At 41.9% G+C, this 16986-nt stretch overlaps 1 protein-coding gene across 1 annotated transcript in view; it reads right to left on the bottom strand.

Annotated features, from left to right (window-relative positions):
• Positions 1 to 16986, bottom strand: part of LOC110533520 (roundabout homolog 2) — a 140164-nt gene continuing 123178 nt past the window's right edge. The window contains exons 20-27 of the mRNA XM_090186156.1: positions 9656 to 9943; positions 9193 to 9343; positions 7671 to 7895; positions 7086 to 7282; positions 6679 to 6795; positions 4671 to 4817; positions 4141 to 4289; positions 1 to 774 (exon numbers count right to left, since the gene is read on the bottom strand). Of these exons, the coding sequence (XP_090042282.1) occupies positions 763 to 774; positions 4141 to 4289; positions 4671 to 4817; positions 6679 to 6795; positions 7086 to 7282; positions 7671 to 7895; positions 9193 to 9343; positions 9656 to 9943 (1286 nt within the window). The 3' untranslated portion in view covers positions 1 to 762. The remainder of the gene's footprint in view (positions 775 to 4140; positions 4290 to 4670; positions 4818 to 6678; positions 6796 to 7085; positions 7283 to 7670; positions 7896 to 9192; positions 9344 to 9655; positions 9944 to 16986) is intronic.

The following is a 16986-nucleotide window of genomic DNA, read 5'->3' on the forward strand; positions in this document are numbered from 1 at the left end:
TTATTGTTCAACAAGTGTATTTTATTGTATTATTACAAAACAAAAAGACTACCAAAAAGTTAGTTGACAGAACAGATTATTTTGGTTCTTTTAACAGAATATGCAAGTCGTCGCACAATCGCAGCAACAGTCCTTCAAAAGTGATGGTTACAATCTTTTCACAACGTTGTCGGTCTGTCGGTTCACAACTAGCTTCCTCTGTAAAAAAATAAAATAAAACTTTGAAAATAATATTCTCATTGGACCACGGGCGATAGGGATCCAGAGAAGATAGGCAGAGTCGTCCTGAGTGGACGAGGACCCCTGCAGGTTCAGCTGTCCGGCCGGCTGCCTGACATGAACACACTTTGTGCTTCATATTTGTTGTTTCTCCACCACAACAAGTGTGCAATAGTCTTTATGCTTTCCGAACGGTATACAGTTCTACAAAATGACGTTGGCACATTCAAGACATTACCTTTTTATACATGTGTTTTTCCTTATAAATACAATATACTTTTTCTTTCCCTTTATCCAGAGCCCACGTAAAAACAGTACAGCAATGGCTATTTGCAAATGAATATGGGCCGAGCCCGAGAGTCATAAATAATCATAATAATAATATAAAACAATTTATGAAAATCTGTTCTTATTCCATTGTTCTTCAGAAAGTGATCTTCATTTATTTTCTGTTTGCTTTGATCGAAGAAAGAAAATGGGAGGCATCAAAGGAACGTCGAACGACAAAGGTGTTTTGTTTTCTGCGACTCTTCCGGTATCCACTTATCTCATTTCCTGCAACAGACAGACAGACGTGTCAAAATACGAATAAAAGGGGGAAAACGCAGAAATTATTATCTGCACATAACAGTAAGGAGCTCTCACAAAGCATGTCTCATAAATCAAAATGGTAGTCTACATCGCTAGTTTTGAAAACAACAACATGTATTTACTTGTCAATTTATTTTCAAAACAGAACCCATAACCAGATACAAAACTAAATGGCAGGAGCTTAAAAACCCTAAGGAGGTGGCTTTTAAGCAGTCATGGAAAAAGTACCCAATTGTCATACTTGAGTGAAAGTAAAGATTCTTTAATATAAAAAATAGTATTTGGTTTTAAATATCCTTAAGTATCAAAAGTAAATGTAATTGCTAAAATATACTTAAGTATCAAAAGTAAAAGTATGAATCATTTCAAATTCCTTATATTAAGCAAACCAGACTGCACTATTATCTTGTTATTTTAATTTACAGATAGGCATGTACACACTCAGACATAATTTACAAACAAAGCATGTGGGGTTTTGTGAGTCTGCCAGTAATTTGACCAGGGATGTTCTCTTGATAAGTGTGTAAATTGGATAATTTTCCTGTCCCGTTAAGTGTAAAAAAATAGTACTTTACTTTTGGGAGTCAGAGAAAATGTAGCACATAAATGTTCTTTAAAATGTTGTAAAGTAAATGCAAAAGTTGTAAAAAATATGAATGGTAAAATAAAGTACAGATACCCTGAAAAGCAGCTCAAGTAGTATGTTAAAGTATTTTTTATTTAAGTACTTTACTCAGCTGCTTTTAAGTATACACTTTTGGGAGAAAAGTGACCCACATTTTTACTAATAACCATCATAAAATGTTTCTAAACCAGGGCAAAACCCCTATTCAGCTCTATCTCACTGTAACCCAAACGCTAGTCAACCGCCCTATGGGAGCAGCTCTGGTTCGTCCTTCATGGATTACTTGACTCTGTAATCACCCGAGGGATTGGCTGTTAATCGAGGAAGTCAAGATCTGAGGGAGTCACACAAAACGTATCCCCCACTGGAGGGATAAAGAACAACTCCCTCCCCAATCACACAGATACCGCATTCAACCGCTCTGTCCAAGTGGAAACATAAGGCTCAGCACAATGACAGAAAGAGGGGTAACCCGCAACTGGCTCCCCAGTGAAACACACAGTCCCTCTATTGTAAGGCTCTCACTTTTATGTTCCTGGTGGAGCAAGAAGGGCAGTGGAGGTGAGGGGGGGGGGGGGGGGGCATCCCCCTCACTAGGGAGCCTGCAGGGAGTGCATATAAGCAACCATCACGCAGAGAAGTGTTCCCTCAGTAGTGCACTATAGAGGGAGAGTGGGGTATGGGGCTATCCTTGACATTATTATACACTGTGCAGGGGGTTTTGTGTTGTGTGTGTGTGTGTGTGCATGAGTGGATATTTTAATGGAGAATGATGAAGTATTTGTGAGTATGTGCACATATTTTTTTTATAGAGATACAATATATAGTATTTGTACTACACGCTTGACAAGGTTTGTCATTTTGCTCAGTTATCCCTTGTGTCAGCATTTCCATGTTAATGAATGATCATTTATGTATGACACTAGCACTGAACCATAGACAGTATAACCACCTCTCAGTTATGGACTGTTTTGTTCCGGCACCTATTTGGCTGGATCTGGTAATCCCCAGGAATTACAAAATTATTTTCACTTTTTGCAATGTAAAAATTGTCAAGCGATCAAAGTTCATTCGAGTTGTCTTTTCCTTAATTCTCCTGCCCCCACAAAAAAACGTGATATCAAAAAGTATATTTTCAGCCTGGGCCTAATATTCTAAGAGTTCATTTGGGTTGGGCCGGCCTGGGTTTATGGTTTGTGCAACATAGTAACCTATGTTTGAGACCAACGCGTGGCCATGGCTGTGTGAGATGCGCATCAGTATCTCTCAGATGACTAGAATGAGATGAACTTTTTATGATCTCTCTGCTCTGATAGACATGAGCCTGCAACTCTCATCTCTCCTGTGTTGCACTTCATCATGTATTTCCTAATAGAATCATAACCTCGTAAAGGGTCCTGGAGGAGCCTTTCGCCACCAGATAAATTGAAATAAATTTGCCAAAAGTATAGAATTACTGCTGTCTGTTCTGAAATAAATAAAATACTTCATAATAGCCTACTACACCATGAGAAGGCCTATAATTTAGCCACAGCACATCAATTGCTTCTTTTAAAAAAGTAGCCTAGCTGTTGAATGTAGCCCAATAACAAGGAATAGCCTACAGTCTGGAACGAGCGGCAAATCTGTCAGTGAAAAAACAGCATGCAGACAAAACAGGCCTTTCGCAATATTTCAAATAGATTTGAGGGAAAACACAGGTTGGAAAGCAAATGGCTCCTGCTGAAAAGAATATGCTGTAGGCTACCAAAATATTTGATCAACTTCCAAATATTGTTTTACGAGAGAGAGAGATAGGCTTTTGGCACGAGCGCATGGCCATCACCAGTGAGTGAGCTGCATATCATTGGGTGAGTCAGAGAAACTGGAAAGCATTTTTAGAACTATAATTTCCTCTTCACATTGTAGCCTACAGTATGTGTCTCCACACACCTAGGCCTAGGCGGATGGTGGATTCAAGACGAGGTCGTTTTTATTCATCTCAGATTCTCAGTTTGTCAGTGTTAAAGTAGCCTGCCATTTCAATTATTTGTGTGCAATAAAAAAGATTCTACCAGAGTCTCCAGTCATGTAAAATGACGTAGAATTGCATGAAATGTGTTTATAAAAGGTTACATTATTCCAGGATCCTTGGCTACTAAAAATGCCCCCAATGTGTGCAACTTCTATAAGAGCCTCTACTCTACTACTCTATGCCACTACGCAAATGCGATGATATGCATGCAATGCTTTATTTTTCTTATGCATTCCAGTACCTTTGCTTTCTTGACAAAGACCAATGCGTGGTAGAGGGGTACATCTGACTTAATTAAATATGTATTTTTATAGTACATGGACTATGAAAGCGGCAACATTTATGGCCAAGTGAGATACAACAACTGCAGGGAAAGATTGACGAGCAAATTTTGAAAGGAGAACAGTAGACAAAGAATTGGCTGTCCCGTCTTAACTAAGACACTATGACATTACCCTAGGTGGCCTCTGCTGTAGTATCTCTTCTCACCCCTCTATTAACCACTGAACTCCAGTAGACATTGTAGCTCCCAATAACTATAACCAATCATGGTCCCCTTGTATTACCACTGTTCCTACTAATGTAGTCTCTTCTTGCCCCCCTTCTTGATATGAATAGTTCAACTAAATGCCAGAGAGAAGAAAAAAACAACAGATGTTGTGGCTCCCAAGAACCAGAACCCTTGTCTCACCTCGTTGCGTTTCCTGCCTGAGCCGGGACCCCCTCGTGACCCCGTGGAGCCCCGCGACGAGGAGCTTCCTGTAGTGGAGCAGTTACCGGACATCTGACACCCCCGCCCCGCCAGGTAGCTGGGCTTGCTGTACGGGATCAGGTCCTCATCTGTGGAGGAGATGGGATTGGAGGAGAGGGGAGAATTAGGGTCAGGGATTTCCATATTGGGAATGGAGAGTGAGACAAATGGCTATTCTACTGATGAAAGAGGGTCTTGAAGGAAAGAGGAAGTGATAAGAGTTTTAATGGATGGATTTGTGAAATTAAATGTATTCATATGTTATTGTGTGTGTGTGAGAATGAGCATAATTGATTTATGTATTATTATTTGTGTGAATTAGTATTTTCTGGGTGAAAGAGTGACTGTTTGGGAGTCAGTGCTAATAGGCAACTGCAAAGGCTCTGGCTGTGCTTGTGTGAGTGTTGTGAATATGAGACTGTGCATGTGTGTGAGTTTGCACACCACACTTCAGTATCTGCACCACTCACCATCTCGGCGTCTCTGTCCTGATCCCTTCCTGTAGGAGGTGCTCCTTTCTCCCTCTCTGTCCAGGGATGCTTGGCCACAGTCTACAGCCCTTGCTGGGCACCGCACTGCTCCATTCTCTGGAGGTGGCTCTGGTGGAGGAGGGAGGTCTTGAGGAGAAGACACATGGACAACAGGTAAGGGTTGGACTGCACTGGAAGACCAGTAAATATATAAACATATAGGCAATAATGTAGGCTTTACGCACACAGAGACATGCTCATGCCCAACATTTATTCATTGATTTGTTTGTTCACTCACACACACACGCACGTGTGTGTGTTTGCGTCTGTGCGTGCGTGTGTGTGAACAAACAAATCAAGGAATATACAGTGCCTTGCGAGTATTCGGCCCCCTTGAACTTTGCGACCTTTTGCCACATTTCAGGCTTCAAACATAAAGATATAAAACTGTATTTTTTTTGTGAAGAATCAACAACAAGTGGGACACAATCATGAAGTGGAACGACATTTATTGGATATTTCAAACTTTTTTAACAAATCAAAAACTGAAAAATTGGGCGTGCAAAATTATTCAGCCCCTTTACTTTCAGTGCAGCAAACTCTCTCCAGAAGTTCAGTGAGGATCTCTGAATGATCCAATGTTGACCTAAATGACTAATGATGATAAATACAATCCACCTGTGTGTAATCAAGTCTCCGTATAAATGCACCTGCACTGTCATAGTCTCAGAGGTCCGTCAAAAGCGCAGAGAGCATCATGAAGAACAAGGAACACACCAGGCAGGTCCGAGATACTGTTGTGAAGAAGTTTAAAGCCGGATTTGGATACAAAAATATTTCCCAAGCTTTAAACATCCCAAGGAGCACTGTGCAAGCGATAATATTGAAATGGAAGGAGTATCAGACCACTGCAAATCTACCAAGACCTGGCCGTCCCTCTAAACTTTCAACTCATACAAGGAGAAGACTGATCAGAGATGCAACCAAGAGGCCCATGATCACTCTGGATGAACTGCAGAGATCTACAGCTGAGGTGGGAGACTCTGTCCATAGGACAACAATCAGTCGTATATTGCACAAATCTGGCCTTTATGGAAGAGTGGCAAGAAGAAAGCCATTTCTTAAAGATATCCATAAAAAGTGTTGTTTAAAGTTTGCCACAAGCCACCTGGGAGACATACCAAACATGTGGAAGAAGGTGCTCTGGTCAAATGAAACCAAAATTGAACTTTTTGGCAACAATGCAAAACGTTATGTTTGGCGTAAAAGCAACACAGCTGAACACACCATCCCCACTGTCAAACATGGTGGTGGCAGCATCATGGTTTGGGCCTGCTTTTCTTCAGCAGGGACAGGGAAGATGGTTAAAATTGATGGGAAGATGGATGGAGCCAAATACAGGACCATTCTGGAAGAAAACCTGATGGAGTCTGCAAAAGACCTGAGACTGGGACGGAGATTTGTCTTCCAACAAGACAATGATCCAAAACATAAAGCAAAATCTACAATGGAATGGTTTAAAAATAAACATATCCAGGTGTTAGAATGGCCAAGTCAAAGTCCAGACCTGAATCCAATCGAGAATCTGTGGAAAGAACTGAAAACTGCTGTTCACAAATGCTCTCCATCCAACCTCACTGAGCTCGAGCTGTTTTGCAAGGAGGAATGGGAAAAAATGTCAGTCTCTTGATGTGCAAAACTGATAGAGACATACCCCAAGCGACTTACAGCTGTAATCGCAGCAAAAGGTGGCGCTACAAAGTATTAACTTAAGGGGGCTGAATAATTTTGCACGCCCAATTTTTCAGTTTTTGATTTGTTAAAAAAGTTTGAAATATCCAATAAATGTCGTTCCATTTCATGATTGTGTCCCACTTGTTGTTGATTCTTCACAAAAAAATACAGTTTTATATCTTTATGTTTGAAGCCTGAAATGTGGCAAAAGGTCGCAAAGTTCAAGGGGGCTGAATACTTTCGCAAGGCACTGTATGCTCACACACACACTCACCTCCTTGGTTAAGCACCTCTCTTCTGTAAGCTCCGCTTTTGGAAGTCTTCTTTTTCACTCGAGACTTCAGGCCGGGGGGAGTGTGTGTGTTGTCAGCTGGGGAGGGCTGAGCTCTCACTGTAGGTCAGCCAGAAAGACAGAAAACATTACTAGAAGGTAATTGGACATTGGTCCTTTGAAGCACTATACATGGATAAATAACAACATTGCAATGCCTTATGTAATTTCAGCTGATTGTTTAGGTGTTACGAATAACATGAATTACATACTGGATATAAATGTAAAGCATTTTCTGTGTGTGTACATGCATGTGCGTGCACTTCTGACTTGAATGTATGTGTTTATGCACATCTGTATGTGCTGCATTCACTCGTGTGTGTTTGCACAGAGAGGTAAGCGTCACTGACCAGGTGTGCTGGAGCTGACATTGTCGGCACTCAGTGCTGCCCCCTGGCTGAGGTCACGGCGGTGGGCCAAGCCGTTGCGGAGCGGTGTGCCCACCTCGGAGCCCTCACCGTGTTGCTGGGCTGAGAGGTTGGGGTTGGACTGCGTGAGGGGCGGGCTGGGCGCCCGGGGCACTGGGACGGGACCGCAAGGTAACCTACTGTATAACGGCAAAGAAAGAGTGGGTGGTTAGCAATAGCAATGACATACTTCTGTTATTTTACTACGATGATATGTTACACAATTGAATTATTGTTTTGTTTAGTTGAGTGGGGATTTTACTTCTCATATCATGAGCATTGTGTTATCTGCTGTTAATGACATTGGGCAATTACCATACCAAAGCAATGATTATACCTATGTTATTACCATCTTATTAATGTGAACAGGAGATATTCACTGCCATCCCCATTAGTATCCGTCAAGGCTGCTGATTGGAGAACGGCTCATAATAATGGCTGGTACGGAGCAAATGGAATGGCATCAAACCTTGTGTTTGTACATAAATGATGTGACTTTTAGAATTTGACTGTTTTGTCATGTCATACCATGCTAGCTGCTGCCCATCAAGGTGGTGAAGGCGTGCTGTGTTGTGGGGTGGATGGCAGCTCTCCTCTCTGGGCGACGGCGTGAGGGTGGCGGTGGACTGGTGACTATAGGAGGTGGCGGGGGACGAGGCGTCACCCTTGAGGGGAGGGGCGGGACCTGCCTCGCAGCCCTCGATCAGATAGGTTCTTTCCGGAAGGGGCGGGCACCACTCTTCCTCATCAGACCTGCGATTAAATGTAATTATTCCATAGGTTCACTTTAGACAGAGGAGGATGACGTGTACCTTAGAGAAAATGATTAATGGTCAGTTTTTACATTTTCCTTATTAATGGTCAGGATTGTGTAGGACAAACTGTTCTTAGATCTGTGTCTGAGGGCAATTTCAATCTGGACCATTATAAAGCAGTCACCACTACGTCACTGCTTGTGCAGTTGGTGCTATGGAGCAGTAGATCGATCATAACACATTCACGATGGTGGCTCCAATAAGATCCTATTCAATTCTAATTCCTAATTCTATGGGTGGCCCTCCCTCTCTAATTCCTACAGTATTGTCTGTACCGTATTGATTTCCACTGCTCTACAGCATTATTAGACAGTCTTCCCTGTGGGCAACACTATACCTGTTACAGGTCTGCTGAGGGCCATGTCTGAACAAGAGACTTCACCTGGGTGAAAAAAATCACATTCCATGTCCTTCTATGCCCAAGGCATTTCCATCAAACTGAACTGGCTTCTTCACAACATGGGAAATGTTTTTCAGCTATGTTTTCCATTCGTGTGCATGGAATCAGTTTTTATACATTTGTGTTTGGTAGAGAAGTATGTGTGTGCACGTGTGTGAGTGCCAAGTGCGTTCATGTGTGTGTACATCATGGAGGAAATGGCCGAGGCCAGGGAGTAAGCTAGTTAATGTCATAATGCCAGGCCAACGTTCCTCTCAGCTAGCCACAGGGGCTAACTCATAGGTTAACGCTGTTATCGTGGGTTCATCACCAATCTCTGCTAACTCCTAACGGCTAACCGCAGGAGGGCGGTGCATGAGAAGGCTGCTGAATGATTACTTTGTTCTGGTGACCAGGAGAAAAGAACATGAGAAGGGGAACAGGCTAACGTAGGCTAATGTCATTAGCTAACGGGGTCAATGTGTAAGAGGGTTGGGACTTGGGAATGGTGGCTAATTTTCTAACTGCATGCTAGCTTCTTGGATAGCGCCAATGTAATCTAGCTGTCAGAAATGCTTAGAGCTAGAAGTTTCTAAGCCTCATGGCTGCTTTAGTTGAGCTGCTAGCCTATTCTAGAGGAGTGAGTGGCATTTAGGAGCGATAAGTGAATGGTTCCCTTTGCCAAAATGTTATGAATACTGACTTGCTGGCCTTGACAATACTGTGTTTTATGAAGTGTGTGCGTGCATGCATGTGTGACTATGTGTGTAGGCAAATGCGTGTGTATCCATTTTGCAGTGTGACAGTAATGTGGTTCAGCGGGGACCTGGAATAAAAGGTGCATCTGTGTGCTTACCCTAGCTCCATGTCCTCATGGTCATCCATGGGCATATCCTCTACCACACACTGCTCCAGCTCCCCAGATGAGGGGGGTGGGGGGAGGGCTTCAGTCCATTTTAGAGAGGGGGTCTTCACCGCCTTCCCCATGGACTTCTGCTTGGGTTTACCTACACATAGACACACAAAGAGCTGGTTTAGTGCTGTTCAATGGAGGTCCTAAGGTCTCTAAATTAATTTTAATATTCCTGCAGAGGATATTCACAAACCGCAAAATGGAAACATAACTGGAGATTCCTTGGTTAGCTACCGCTACCTCTCTTGTTGCTAGCTAGTAGGTACCATAATACGGTTTCATGGCTCCAAAAATGTCAAGGTGCCTCCAGTTATTATGTTTACATTTTGTGAGTGTTGCTTTAGGGTCTTGGTGCCCCACCCTGAACCATTTACCAATGGAAACACCGTCTTAAACACTGTCTTACCGCAGTCCGTCCTGCAGCGCTCGGGCTGGGCGTACTGGGAAGAGGGTCCGGCGGGCTGGGTGATCCAGTGGCTGCCATCTTCCTCTGTGGGGCTGTGAGAGCCCTGGAGCGCCTGGTTGGTGAAGGGCATGATGGGAGTGCTGGCGTAGGGCGTGGTGGAGGAGTAGGGGCTGTTGAAGCTACGCAGGTCCTCGGCGTTGGGGTCGATGGTGCTGTAGATAGGACCTTCATTGGAGCTGCCCGTGCTGTACTTCTCTGTCTGGTTCAAGTAGTTAGAGATGCCCGCTTCTGGTGGAGAGAGGGGTCAGAAGAAGTGAGAAGTCAGATTCAGGTGACAGGTAATGGCTTATGGTAATGAGAATTAATTTGTTATTCGACTGCAGAGTTAGTATTGTTATGTGAGTTAAGTGATTATTGTATTACCCAAAACTGTTACCATGACATACAATTTATTCAGAAAGAATTCAGACACCTTGACTTTTTCCACATTTTGTTATGTTACAGCCTTATTCTAAAATGGATTCAAATGTGTTTTTCCCCTCATCAATCTACACACAATACAAAGCAAAGCAAAAGCTGGTTTTGAGAAATAAAAAACGTAAATATCACATTTACATAAGAATTCATACCCTTTACTCAGTACTTTGTTGAAGCACCTTTGGCAACGATTACAGCCTTGACTCTTCTTGAGTATGACGCTATAAGCTTGGCACACCTGTATTTGGGGAGTTTCTCCAATTCTTCTCTGCATATCCTCTTAAATTCTGTCAGGTTGGATGGGGAGCATCGCTGCAAGGCTATTTTCAGGTCTCTCCAGAGCCCGGTTCAAGTCCGGGCTCTGGCATGGGCCACTGAAGGACAATCAGAAACTTGGCCCAAAGCCACTCCTGCATTGTCTTGGCTGTGTGCTTAGGGTTGTCGCCCTGTTGGAAGGTGAACCGTCGCCCCAGTCTGAGGTCCTGAGCAAGTTTTCAACAAGGATCTCTTAAGTACTTCGCTCCGTTCATCTTTCCCTCGATCCTGACTAATCTCCCAGTCCCTGCCGCTGAAAAACACCCCCACAGTATGATGCTGCCACCACCATGCTTCACCATAGGGATGGTGCCAGGAGGTTTCCTTCAGATGTGACACTTGGCATTCAGGCCAAAGAGTTCAATCTTGATTTCATCAGACCAGAGAATCTTGTTTCTCATGGTCTGAGAGTCCTTTAGGTGCCTTTTGGCAAACTCCAAGCGAGCTGTCCTGTGCCTTTTACTGAGGAGTGGCTTCCGTCTGGCCACTCTACCATAAAGGCCTGATTGGTGGAGTGCTGCAGAGATGGTTGTCTTTCTGGAATGTTCTCTCATCTCCAGAGAGGAACTCTAGACCTCTGTCAGAGTGACCATCGGGGACCTGACCAAGGCCCTTCTCCCCAGAATGCTCAGTTTGGCCATGTGGCCAGCTCTAGGCAGAGTCTTGGTGGTTCCAAACTTCTTCCATTTAAGAACGATGGAGGCCAGTGTTCTTGGCGACCTTCAATGCTGAACAAAAAAAAATGCTATTCTTCCCCAGATCTGTGCCTCGACACAATCCTGTCTCGGAGCTCTACGGACAATTCCTTTTACCTCATGGCTTGGTTTTTCCTCCGACATGCACTGTCAACTGTGTATATAGACAGGTGTGTGCCTTTTCTAAATCATGTTCAATCAATAGAATTTACCACAAGTGGAATACAATCAAGTTGTAGAGGATAAAATAATTTAATCCATGTTAGAATAAGGCTGTAACATACCAAAATGTGGAAAAAGGGTAAGGGGTCTTTTTCCGAATGCACTGTATACAGGATACCGTAGTTAGTTATGCACAAGATAATATAAAAGTACAACAATTCAACCTGTTTGGTTTGCAGAAGATATTCAGACCTGCCAACCCTGTCCAGCATTTTAGAGTACCAGACACACGCGGGAAATTGAAGAATAAACTCACGCGTGTAGCACGCTCTTTTGGTTGGAATGCTTTCTTTCTTGACAGCATTCCATTTACACATATGGCAAAAGTCACTAACAATATATTTTACTAGGCAAGTCACTTAAGAACAAATTCTTATTTACATTGACCTACTGGGGAACAGTAGGTTAACTGCCTTGTTCAGGGGCAGAATGACAGATTTTTACCTTGTCAGCTCGGGAAGTCAATCCAGCAACCTTTCGGTTACTGGCCCAACACTCTAATCACTAGGCTACCTGCCTCCCCATCTAATTTGAACGAACACACAAAGGGCCTTTATTCTTCTTTTTTATTTTATTAAACAAACAATAATAAGTTATTTATTTAGGTACAAAACGTACAAACATCTTTTTTTTTAAACTGATAAGAATAACAAATGTTTGAAGCAGTGCATCAGTGTCAAATAAACACGTTATCCATAATAAAAACAGAAAAAATGATAGGGAACAGTGGGTGAGAACAAATCTTCTGGAGACCTTCAAATGTTCAGGAAATCATTTCCTAGACAGCTTTGCCTGGTAGCTAGCAGATGTAGCCTCACGCAGCAGGGCATCAGGGTAGACTTCTCTGTGGCAAACAGTTCCTCTGGCAATCATTGAAACCTTCTTGGTAACGAGGGCACTCAGCATGTCTGTACTGAGGGAGGCTCTGTACTGAGTTTTGTTCTTGGAATCAAGACTGAATATTCGTTCGCAGACTGCATTGCAGTGGAATATGACCAATATTCCCAGCATCACAGCCAAAAGGTTGCCTCCCCTTTTCATTGTGCTGATTTCTCTTCAGGCCTGATTCTTGCTCATGTTGACCAGACTCTGCTCAAAGGTTGTTGACTGATAGAGTCTAGACTCATCTTCCAATAGATGAACAGCGGCTCCCTCAGGAATAATGCAGGGAAAGCGTATCATGACAAAGTTGAGGGATGAGAACTTGGCAGTCAGCCTGTTGGCAATGTCAGCGACCACTGCATGCTGGAGGAGCACATCTCCAAATGGACATTTCAGCAACATGTAGTCTACTGCAGAAGAAAATACGTTTCTGATATCTGCATAGGTCTTCAGATCCAGCTTGCCTTGGCTTCCTATGTAGTTGCGGGTGTCCTGGCCAATGGACAGCTCCTCCTCAGGAAGCTGGTTTTGTCTCGCCAGGTAGAGTGTAGGCTTGACACCACTACTCATTTCTGCCATCATGGTAGTGACAGTGTCTGGCTTGCAGTAGGACATTAGTTTCTGCAGTTGCATCTCTAAAGTTGACAGTAAAATGTGAATGCACAGCGCCTCAAAAATTGGTATGGCTTGGTCATGTAGTGTATTTTTTATTTTTGAAATTCTTTGGACCCATTTTAAACTAGATAGATAACTATGAGGTTCAGAGATATATTTGTGTATATTTGTGTATACTCTGTAAAAAGTATGCATAGATTTTTGATACCGGATCTGTGAGACATTTTAGGACTTTCTCAATTTTTGTAAGATCTTTTGTTCCTTCTTTTTCCTTCTTTTCTGTCTTTTGTTTTGCCCCTTTGTCCCCGATATCCCTTTGCTTGAACAGATACTGAGTCAAGTCGAAGGTTTTGTCAGTAGGTCCACATTTGATGGAGGATGGCGTGACTTTGCTTCAAGAGGAGCCAGGTGAGGGCTTATCTATAATATTTTTCTTAGCACATGCCCCCAAGTTTAGTCTCTATAGTAGAGGAACGCTTGTCGCCTCTCAAACAGGCCCAATCACTAGGACCAGCTCACAAGTATTGGCTTTTTAGACACGGTTCCTAATCAACACCAAAAGCAAAATCATTTTGAAAACATAAAAACAAAAACAAATGATTGCATCGACACAGACTGCCAACTGGCTACACAAAGCTTAAGTAGGCTTCCGCAAAGGGAATCTGAACGCTGTACGCCAAGAAAAGTCTGCTGTTTCAGACTATATAAGGGTGCCTATTGTATTTCTTTGCAGCGCATACATCATTTCAGATTTTCAAAATGAATAAAATCTCAAATCTAGTGCAAAGACATTTTAGAAGCATTGCCTCTATAGCTAATACAGTCATCCATTCTTCATCAGGCAGTCTTCTAAACTCCCGACTCCATTTAATGCCAAGGTGTTTACATTTATTTTTGATTGTACTTTTGTAATGCTTTTTGTGACGTGGATCATAATTACAGTTACAGTTAGGGGTGAAACGGTCCATGTATTCGTATTGAACAGTTCGGTACAGGGTCCACGGTGCACGGTTCGGTACTACTGCGAACCGAACAATACATTAATCATATATTATAGCTAGGAAAATATATGTATATATATATATTTCATTGTAAAAATAATATTATTGCATAAACCAATGACGTATAAATTAGCGTTGGAAAAATATCCACATAGTAATAAAGTTGTTGATAGTTGTCTGCAGCTCCGCTCATTAGTTATTTTACTCCAGCGAGAACAGAGACCGTTGTAGCAGCAATTATCTTATGAAGGAATTAGCAGTTAGCTAAATGCAAAGGAGCTACATGGCAAACATTGGCAAGCCAGAACTAGAAGATGCCCCAGTATCATTCAGGTCTGTCGTCTGGGAACATTTCAGTTTCCCTGTAAACTATAACGGGGATTACCAACGAGTGGTGGATATAACATCTACAACATGTAGGTTCTGTTCATTACTGATAGCCTATTAGAGTGGTGGATATAACATCTACATGTAGGCTCTGTTCATTGATGATAGCCTATTAGAGTGGTGGATAAAACTTCTACAAACTGTAGGTTCTGTTCATTACTGATAGCCTGTTAGAGTGGTGGATAAAACATCTACAACATGTAGGTTCTGTTCATTACTGATAGCCTGTTAGAGTGGTGGATAAAACATCTACATGTAGGCTCTGTTCATTACTGATAGCCTATTAGAGTGGTGGATAAAACATCTACATGTAGGTTCTGTTCATTGCTGATAGCCTATTAGAGTGGTGGATAAAACATCTACATGTAGGCTCTGTTCATTACTGATAGCCTATTAGAGTGGTGGATAAAACATCTACATGTAGGCTCTGTTCATTACTGATAGCCTATTAGAGTGGTGGATAAAACATCTACATGTAGGCTCTGTTCATTACTGATAGCCTATTAGAGTGGTGGATAAAACATCTACATGTAGGTTCTGTTCATTGCTGATAGCCTATTAGAGTGGTGGATATAACATCTACATGTAGGCTCTGTTCATTACTGATAGCCTATTAGAGTGGTGGATAAAACTTCTACAACATGTAGGTTCTGTTCATTACTGATAGCCTGTTAGAGTGGTGGATAAAACATCTACAACATGTAGGCTCTGTTCATTACTGATAGCCTATTAGAGTGGTGTATATAACATCTACGCTCTGTTCATTGCTGATAACCTATTAGAGTGGTGGATAAAACATCTACATGTAGGCTCTGTTCATTACTGATAGCCTATTAGAGTGGTGGATAAAACATCTACATGTAGGCTCTGTTCATTACTGATAGCCTATTAGAGTGGTGGATAAAACATCTACATGTAGGTTCTGTTCATTGCTGATAGCCTATTAGAGTGGTGGATATAACATCTACATGTAGGCTCTGTTCATTACTGATAGCCTATTAGAGTGGTGGATAAAACTTCTACAACATGTAGGTTCTGTTCATTACTGATAGCCTATTAGAGTGGTGTATATAACATCTACAACATGTAGGCTCTGTTCATTGCTGATAACCTATTAGAGTGGTGTATATAACATCTACAACATGTAGGCTCTGTTCATTGCTGATAGCCTATTAGAGTGGTGGATATAACTTCTACAACATGTAGGCTCTGTTCATTGCTGATAGCCTATTAGAGTGGTGGATATAACTTCTACAACATGTAGGCTCTGTTCATTGCTGATAGCCTATTAGAGTGGTGTATATAACATCTACGCTCTGTTCATTGCTGATAGCCTATTAGAGTGGTGGATATAACTTCTACAACATGTAGGCTCTGTTCATTGCTGATAGCCTATTAGAGTGGTGTATATAACATCTACGCTCTGTTCATTGCTGATAACCTATTAGAGTGGTGGATAAAACTTCTACAACATGTAGGTTCTGTTCATTACTGATAGCCTATTAGAGTGGTGGATAAAACATCTACATGTAGGTTCTGTTCATTGCTGATAGCCTATTAGAGTGGTGGATAAAACTTCTACAACATGTAGGTTCTGTTCATTACTGATAGCCTGTTAGAGTGGTGGATAAAACATCTACAACATGTAGGCTCTGTTCATTACTGATAGCCTATTAGAGTGGTGTATATAACATCTACGCTCTGTTCATTGCTGATAACCTATTAGAGTGGTGGATAAAACATCTACATGTAGGCTCTGTTCATTACTGATAGCCTATTAGAGTGGTGGATAAAACATCTACATGTAGGCTCTGTTCATTACTGATAGCCTATTAGAGTGGTGGATAAAACATCTACATGTAGGTTCTGTTCATTGCTGATAGCCTATTAGAGTGGTGGATATAACATCTACATGTAGGCTCTGTTCATTACTGATAGCCTATTAGAGTGGTGGATAAAACTTCTACAACATGTAGGTTCTGTTCATTACTGATAGCCTGTTAGAGTGGTGGATATAACATCTACAACATGTAGGTTCTGTTCATTACTGATAGCCTGTTAGAGCTGTGGATATAACATCTACAACATGTAGGTTCTGTTCATTACTGATAGCCTATTAGAGTGGTGTATATAACATCTACAACATGTAGGCTCTGTTCATTGCTGATAACCTATTAGAGTGGTGTATATAACATCTACAACATGTAGGCTCTGTTCATTGCTGATAGCCTATTAGAGTGGTGGATATAACTTCTACAACATGTAGGCTCTGTTCATTGCTGATAGCCTATTAGAGTGGTGGATATAACTTCTACAACATGTAGGCTCTGTTCATTGCTGATAGCCTATTAGAGTGGTGTATATAACATCTACGCTCTGTTCATTGCTGATAACCTATTAGAGTGGTGGATAAAACTTCCACAACATGTAGGTTCTGTTCATTACTGATAGCCTATTAGAGTGGTGGATATAACTTCTACAACATGTAGGCTCTGTTCATTGCTGATAGCCTATTAGAGTGGTGGATATAACTTCTACAACATGTAGGCTCTGTTCATTGCTGATAGCCTATTAGAGTGGTGTATATAACATCTACGCTCTGTTCATTGCTGATAACCTATTAGAGTGGTGGATAAAACTTCTACAACATGTAGGTTCTGTTCATTACTGATAGCTTATTAGAGTTTCAATACGAGTAACATGACTACTCTTTTGCGCCGACATCACCCCAAAGTGC

Source organism: Oncorhynchus mykiss, chromosome 10, assembly GCF_057628025.1.
Source record: "Oncorhynchus mykiss isolate SJ-2025 chromosome 10, ASM5762802v1, whole genome shotgun sequence".
Taxonomy (NCBI): Eukaryota; Metazoa; Chordata; class Actinopteri; order Salmoniformes; family Salmonidae; genus Oncorhynchus; species Oncorhynchus mykiss.